The sequence below is a fragment of the Plasmodium gallinaceum genome, assembly GCF_900005855.1.
Source record: "Plasmodium gallinaceum strain 8A genome assembly, contig: PGAL8A_v1_122, whole genome shotgun sequence".
In the NCBI taxonomy this organism is placed as follows: Eukaryota; Apicomplexa; class Aconoidasida; order Haemosporida; family Plasmodiidae; genus Plasmodium; species Plasmodium gallinaceum.
In genome coordinates, this window is record NW_021628280.1 from 1 (window position 1) to 8732 (window position 8732).

General features: G+C 20.5%; 2 protein-coding genes across 2 annotated transcripts, besides 4 other annotated features; both read right to left on the reverse strand.

The window, feature by feature from the left end:
• Positions 1 to 279: 279 nt before the first annotated feature.
• On the reverse strand, positions 280 to 1176 carry PGAL8A_00449600 (fam-g protein; the record flags this gene model as incomplete). Its single annotated transcript, XM_028673246.1, has 2 exons — positions 280 to 972; positions 1102 to 1176. The coding sequence occupies 2 exons, from the start codon at positions 1174 to 1176 to the stop codon at positions 280 to 282; spliced, it is 768 nt and encodes a 255-aa protein (XP_028529718.1).
• Positions 1177 to 3926: 2750 nt separating this feature from the next.
• Positions 3927 to 4564: a repeat region.
• A 457-nt stretch (positions 4565 to 5021) lies between these two features.
• Positions 5022 to 5596: a repeat region.
• A 168-nt stretch (positions 5597 to 5764) lies between these two features.
• Positions 5765 to 6696: a repeat region.
• Positions 6697 to 6861: 165 nt separating this feature from the next.
• Positions 6862 to 7431: a repeat region.
• A 643-nt stretch (positions 7432 to 8074) lies between these two features.
• On the reverse strand, positions 8075 to 8731 carry PGAL8A_00449700 (fam-g protein; the record flags this gene model as incomplete). Its single annotated transcript, XM_028673247.1, has 1 exon — positions 8075 to 8731. A coding segment is annotated over one exon (657 nt), but the record flags the coding sequence as incomplete, so codon positions are not given.
• Position 8732: the final 1 nt, after the last annotated feature.

Sequence of the window (8732 nt, forward strand, 5' to 3'; positions counted from 1 at the left end):
AGCAAAAAAAAAAATTTTTCCTTAGTATTAATATTATATTAATAGAAAAACATTATATATTAAACCCAAAAGAAATTTATTTGTGTTAATTTAATATTATACTTTTTCTGTGTTATTTAGTTATGAATATTAGAATTTCTCCTCCGTTAAGATTTTGCCATTATATTACTTGATCTGAGGCTATCTCTTCATCTATATAGGGAAAATTTTTGTCGTAACCGAATGCACGAAGAAATCTATCTAATACACTTCTCTTTGCATTTTCTTTTTTTTTTACTTTTAGCAATTGAGGAGATCATTCTTAGATTCGGATTCTGTTTTATTGTCCCCCATATCATTCTTAGATTCGGATTCTGTTTTATTGTCTCCTATCTCTTTCATAGATTCGGATTCTGTTCTATTCTCTCTCGTCTCTTTCATATATTCGGAAAATGTTATATATTCTCTCATCTCTTCTTTAGATTCGGATTCTGTTTTATTGTTTCTCATCTCTTTCATAGATTCGGATTCTGTTTTATTGTCTCTTATCTCTTTCTTACATTCGTCTAATAATTTCTTTAAGTTTGAGTGATCTTTCGTATCACTAAGAATTAATATTTGTCTTCCTTCACCTGGAATATTTCGTTGATAAATTTTTGAAGATACATTAATAACATTGTCACGTGAAACATCATTCCATTTAATATTGAATTCATGGTCTCTCAAATTAGAGTCCATTTCTTTTGCTTTTTTATCAAAATTCTCCCACAATGATGGAGTTTTGACTCCATGAGTTGGATCGCACTGATTCTTGTATTGAACAGGATTATTACATTTGTTTTTTTTATTATCTAATGGACATTGTTCTAGGCATCCTTCTGAGTAAGTTTGTATTTTTCCTGCAATGTCACCCTCTGTTAATACTCTTTCATATTTTAACTCATGTTTTGTTTGCAATGTATTTTTATCAATCAAAGTTTTATAGTAATTACACTATGGATTAAATAAAAAATTTTTAAAAGAATGTTTCTTTTTTTAGAATAGTAAATCAAATGGAATGTTAAAAAGAATTAGAAATATAATATATCTATATGTATATTTTTTGTAAAAATTTTAACTTACGTTATAAAAACATTGATACATCCATATTAAAAGAAGGAATGTAGTAATTTTTAAATATAAAGTTAACGTTTTCATATTAATATATTTATTAAATAATATTCAAGTGTAAGTTGTAAATTCAGGTGTAAAACTGTTTCAATTCTGAATAATACTAAATTATGGATTAGTAATATTAATCTAGATATTATTATAACTTACATTAATTTCTAAAATTTATAAAATAGGAAATAATTTTTATATGAGAAATGTAATTTCTAATTTTTTATTATTACTTATGATATTATGGTTACTTTAAATACAAATAATATTCTTAAATCTTTAAAAAATAAAATAAGAATGTTAATTTACGAATAGCTAAAAAAGATAATAAATAGGATAAAGTTATTTTAAAAATATTTTATTAAAATTTCATTTATCTTTAAATTATGTAAAAAAATTAAATATTTTTAATTTAATTCACATAAAAATTATAAGTGATTTACATTTAATATTAAACGATTTTTTTTATTTTTATTTTCTAAACTACCAATTTCTGTGAATTATGTCGAACTTTAAATTATTTTATATACAATATATTATGATTTATAAATATAAATATTCATATAATATATAGATATATCTCCGTCAAAAAAAGAAGAAAAAAATCTATAAATTAAAAATTTTTATACGCATGTATTTGTCATGAAGTATACTACAGTTGTCACAATTTTTCACTTAATAAAAAACTAATTTTTGTTTGCGAATATTTTTCATATAAATATAACTTTTTTGATTTTTCTAATATACTTTTTTTTATCGTAATTCTTTTTTTTTTTATTTTTATTATTGATAAATATTTATACAATATATTTATATATATATTTTTTGTTATAACTATTTTTTAAAAAATTACTTTTTCAACTATTTTAAAAAAAATAAGAAAAATTTATTAAGTACTTAAATTAAAAAGAAAAAGTTAAAATAGGTATTTACTTTAAAGAAATTATAATAACAAATCTTATAAAAAGCACATTTTGAAGTCAAATAAATTAATTACAATTTAAAAAAAAAAAAAAAAAAACTATTTTCTTAATCATATATTTAAAGTAAAAAATATTTTTTAAAAAAAATTATTTTTTTTGACAAAGTTACTTAATTTATTCTAAAAATACATTTTTATAAATTTACTTTTTTACGAGTAATATTTATTAGTTTTAAAATTAATATAAATGTTATTTACTGAATATAAAAATATATCTTTAGTTAAATATAATAGATTTTTTCTTATAAAATTTAAAAGAATACATTTTTATTGTGATATAAAAAATATCAATAAATAAAGATAAAATAGAATTATAAAATAACTTTTTGTATATATATTACTATAATCTTATAATTAAATATAAAAAAAAATAATTTTATTTTATTTTTTTTTTTTTGCCTTTATATATTTATTTGATAAGTTTTGATTATTATTACGATATGTTTATTTTCTTTTTTATTTTTAGTTTTATATATTTATAGCAAGATTTTTTATTTTTCAATTTACTTAGGAAAAAATTTAGGTAACTCATTTATATAGTATAAATGAATTCAACAATTGTCCCTTCCTAATATATCTTTTTTCTTAAAAAATTAAATTTTATAAGACATATTTGTAAATACTAATGAGAATATTAATAAGAATTTTTAGTTTTTTTTAATTTAATTTATTAAAATCCTTGACGTATTATTAATAAAAAGTGGTGTGTATAAATACTATCATTTTTAATATTTTAATGCTAATTCTTCTCTAAGAAATAATCATAAATTTAATAAAAGTACATTTTGTATGATTTATAATTTTTTAATATTATATGTAGAAGTTGTTCTTACCAGTAAAAATATGTAGTATATAAAAGTATCTTATATTTAAAACATATATTACATTATATTAAAATAATTTGAATAGTGTGTGTGTTGCAGATATAGAAACATAAATTACCTAAATGATAGTTCATGGAGTATTAAAATGATTATAATTATTATAGAAAGGATAATATTCCTAAGGAAAAGAAATTATTTATAGCTATGATTTATTAATGGTTGTTAAATTACTTTTCTCGTATCAAAAAAATAAATTAATAAGGAATATATGGTGTAAACTCTACTTAAATTTAATATAGAACTTTTATTTTTATTAATAAACATTGAATATTACTTAGTTAATTATTTTTTTTTTTAATATAAGCAACACTCCAAAATGTAATTTGTATAATATTACATTTTAGGTTAAAATAAAAATATACACTCTATAGTAGTCTGCACATTATCCTCCAAAAAAGAAAAACAGAAAAACTAATTTTTTTTTTAAGATTACATTTTTTTTTTTGGAATGAAAAAAATATAATCATAATTTATATTTTTTTTTAATTGTAAATATTCACACAAAAAAAATATTATTATTTATTTATTTTTTTTTAAGTGTGCTGACTTTAAGCGCAAGTATCTATATAATTATATTTTCTGTTTGCATACTTTTTGAATAATTATTTTAGAGCAAACATTTATGTTAGCAAATTGTCCTTGCGAAATAGCATGCACAAAATAGAATTTTTTTATTCTATTTATTCGTCTAAATATTATACAAAAATGGTAAATAGTATTATTTTTAGAGAAATGTATTAGCCGATATAATCAATATAGGTAAAGCTAAATATGTTCACTATACGTCAAGTAAACTTTGTGATATTGAGCGGAAATAGTGTACAATTGGTTAATAAAAAGCTTCATTAACCTTTTTGGCTATAAAAGGACTAGCTATGTGGAGAATACATAGTTAGTTGTGCTAACTAAAAAAAAAAAAAAAAAAAAAAAAAAAAAATTATTGGATTTTTTTTTTGAGAAATGTTTCTTTCGAAAAAGATAAAGATAAAAAAAAAAAAAATAAAAAAAAAAAAAATTTAATTTTATTTTTTTTTAAGAGAGAGAAAAAAAAATCAGAGAGAGAGATTTTTTTTTAGGAAGATAACAATATTTTTGTGAAGTGTTTAATTTGCATAATATTCATATTTTGAATTGATAGGAGAAAATTTTATACATATGAAGATAAAATTTTCATGTAATTAATATGCATATAATTTATTTGCATTTTTTAATAAGTATTTGTGTTTTGTTAATTCGATAGCAATATAAAATGATTGCTGATTGTAACTCGTAATGAATAAACTAATAATTATAATCAATTAATAGTTAATGTTAAATAAGTGTTTAAATTTTTAATAAAATAAGGATTTATTTATTAAAGTAAATAAATACTTATTGAAGCAAAAGAATGCTGAACGAAGTAGTTTATGATTAAAGATCATTCGTTCAAAGCATATAAGAATATACATAAGTATAAGAAAATCGTAGAGTCATCTCTACATGCTCTTTATTAATTGTTTTGTTCAGTACTCTAGCAAAGTCTCCGAACACCCAGTTAATAAATCAATTAGCGAACATAAACAACTATTGACAATACAAAAAAATATATAAATATTAATTACATGAAAATTTTATTGTTATTGTTATAAAATTTTCTCTTACAAAATTCATTCAAATCATATTTCATTCCAAAAAAAAAACATCTTTTTTTTTTTTTTTTTTATTTTTTTTTTATTTTAATTTATTGGTAACAAATCTTTTTCCATTTGATTTTTTTTTTTTTTTTTATGAATTTTTTTTTTTCCTAACTATCTTTGTATTTTTTTTTAAAAAACATTACATACAAAAAAAATTGATCATTTTTTTTTTTCTTTTTTTTGTGTGCATGACCAACTTCATATTCTTCATTTAACTAGTACTTTTATTTTCCAGAAAGGTTAATAAAGCCTTCTATTAACCAATCATTGAGTGAAGAAATGTTATCAGTATTATATAGAAAAATAGACGAAATGTCAAAATTAAAAGTAATAAGTAAAGTCATTAATTGATTTATTAACTGGGTGTTTGATGAATTTATTAGAGTACTGAAAAAACAAATTAATAAGGAGCATGTAGAGTAGCCTCTACGGTTTTGATGTATTTATATATATTTTTTAATGTTTTGAATGAGTGATCCTTAATTATGTAATCTACTTCATTCAGCATTCTTTAATTTCAATAGTCATTTATTTACTTTAATAAGAATACTTATTTTTATTAAAAATTTAAATCCTCATTGAACATTGACTATTAATAAAATATATATTACTTATTTCTTTGTTATGAGTTATATTCAGCAATTAATATATATTGCCGTTGAATTAACAAACATAAACAATTATTAACAAATACAAAAATTATATAAATATTTTTTTACATGCAAATTTTATTGTTATATGTATAAAATTTTCTTTTACAAAATTCTTCATAAAAATATTTCTCATTTTATTCCTCTCTCTAAAAAAAAAAAAATCCTTTTTTTTTTTATTTATTTATTAGTGATAAATATTTTAAAAAATTGTTTTTTTAATCAATTTTTTTCCTGACTATTTTTACATTTTTTTTTATCAAATTTCTTTTTCCTGACAGTCTTTGTACTTTTTTTTTAAAAAGTACAAACAAAAAAAATCATCAATTTTTTTTTTGTTTTTGTGTGTGTGTATGCATGACCAACTTCGTATACTTCATTTAACTAGTCCTTTTATTTTCCAAAAAGGTTAATGAAGCCTTTTATTAACCAATATCAGAAAAATATAGAAATCATTTAATCTATTGGTTTCATAGTAGTAAATTCGCAAAACATTGTAGAGTAAATAAAACACTAAAGAAAATACAAAAACATTATTGGCGACCAAATGTTAGTAAAAATATGGAAGAATACGTCACAAATTTTTTAATTTGTCATGTAATGCGTAATAGGAAATTTAAACCCAACAATAATCAACCTTTATCAAAACAGAATGTATATGATATTGTTTCATTAGATATTATAGGACCTAAAACATAGAAAAGTACAGAATACCATATACAAGTAGGAATAGATTATCATTCACGTTTTATGGTAACTAATATAACTAATAAAACACCTAATGCTAGGGACGCAAGTAACATTATAAAAAAAAAAATGGATACCTATATTTGGATGCCCTAGAAGCATTTTAACAGATCGCGGTTCAATTTATACTAGTCAAGAATTTAATAACTATATTACAAGAGAATTACAGATTAAATTATATCATACCAGGGCATATTATCCACGAGGAAACGGTATAAATGAAAGCTCTCATAAAGGCTTAGATTATATCATTAAGACTTTATATGAAGAAAAATATCCACCTTTTGAAGAAATAGTACAAAATGTAGTACTAATATATAATAATACACCACATGGAGCGATGGGAGAAACACCCTATTTTGCTATGTTTGGAATAGATTGTATCTGTCCAGGATTTGCAAAATAAGTACCAGAAACAACTTCTGAAATAAGGATTATATACTTAAACGATCGATGGAATAACATACGTGAAAATGTTAAATCAAAAGAGAACCTATAATTGAGAATAAAAATATAAAGGTTGGAGATATTATTTCATACTAATTATCGGAATACAAAAGGAATCAAATGAAATGCTATAGTGGGAATATTCAATATAAACCTTATTGTTCATTTCCTGGTTAATAAAAGGCTTCATTAACCTTTTTGGAAAATAAAAGGACTAGTTAAATGAAGTATACAAAGTTAGACATGCATACACACACAAAAATAAAAAAAGTTGATGATTTTTTGTTATTTGTAATTTTTAAAAAGAAAGTACAAAGACTGTCAGGAAAAAAAAATTTGATAAAAAAAATGTAAAAATAGTCAGAAAAAAAATTGATTAAAAAAAAAATCAAATTTTTAAAATATTTGTTACTAAGAAATAAATAAAAAAAAAAAAAATTTTTTTTTTTTGCGGAATAGAAGAATTAAATGAAATATTTTTATGATGAATTTTGTAAAAGAAAATTATATACAAAATAACAATAAGGTTTTTATGTAATTAATATTTATATAATTTTTGATATTTGTCAATAATTGATTATGTTTGTTAATTCAACAGCAATATATTTAAATTGCTGAACATAACTCATAACAGAGAAATAAATAAATTACATTTATTTAATAATTAATGTTCAATGAGGATTTAAATTTTTAATAAAAATAAGTATTTCTATTAAAGTAAATAAATGCCTAGTGAAATTAAAGAATGCTGAATGAAGTAGATTGCATAATTAAGAATCGCTCGTTCAAAGCATATAAAAGTATATATAAATACATCAGAATCGTAGAGGAAACTCTATATACTATATATTAATTTGTTCGTTCAGTACTCTAGCAAAGTCACCGAACATTCGTTTAATAAATCAGCTGGTAATAATTCTGCATCCAAATTTTTTTTTTCTATTTTATCCTTTACATTTACTACCTGATTTATTTACTTTCCATAATATATATTTTTAATTTATTAAATTATCATTCAATGAATTTGCTAGAGTAATGAAGAAGAAATTATTAAAGAGAATATAAAGTTTTCTCTAGTAATTAAATGGATTTTAAATATAATTTTAATTATATAAATAAGTAAACTACAATAATGCAGTTCATTGTGAATTTACATTGATAAAAAATATGTATTTTTATTAAAAACATATATTCTCATTAATTATTAATTTTTAAGTACAAAATATTTATTGTTTTTTATAAGTAATTTTCAGTAATTTAAGTTCACTGCTTTTAAAAATAATAAAAATACTTAAATAATAGAAAAAAAATTTTAATTATATTAATATTAATTAACGAAAAAATTATTCTCAAAAATTAAAAAATATTCTCATGAAATTTTTTTTTTTTTTTTAAAAAAATTTTTATCTTTTAATTTTTTTTTTTTTTAAAAAATAAAATTCATCTCTATAAAAAAAATTTAGACAATATATTAATTTTTTTTTTTTTTACTAGATCCTGTGCATGCGTAATCCTATTTTCTCTGTTAAAACATTAATTTTTATTCTCTTAATGGTTATCAAACCTACAAAAAAGAAATTTCAAAATATTTGATTTCTTTTTTTTTTTTTTATTTTTTCCATAATAATTCTTATATTTGGATTCTGCTTTATGTTCTCTCATCTCTTTCTCAGATTTAGATTCGGATTCTGTTTTATTGTCTATCATCTTTTTCATAGATTCGGATTCTGTTTTATTGTCTATCATATCTTTCATAGATTTGATTTCCGTTTTATTGTCTCTCATCTCTCTCATACATTCGGATTCTGTTTTATTTTCTCTCATCTCTATCTTAGATTCGGATTCTGATTTATTGTCTCTCATCTCTTTCTTACATTCGTCTATAAATTTCAAATATAGACTGGAGAGTTCTTTCATAATACTAAAAATTAATTTTCCTTTTTCTTCTTCAGAAATATCACTTCGATCAAATATTGAAGATAGTTCATTAACTTTGTTCGCTGAAATATTATTCCATTCATTATTCCATTTTTCATCTATCCATTTAGGGTCCATTCCATCTGTTTCTTTTTTAAATTGCTCAAATAATTTTGGATTAGTGACTTTCTGCCATCGATCGTACGGATTCTGCTGTAGTAGCAAATTTTCCCATTTGTTTTTTTCATAATCTAATGAACATTCTTTTGTGCATCCTTCAGTGTAAGCT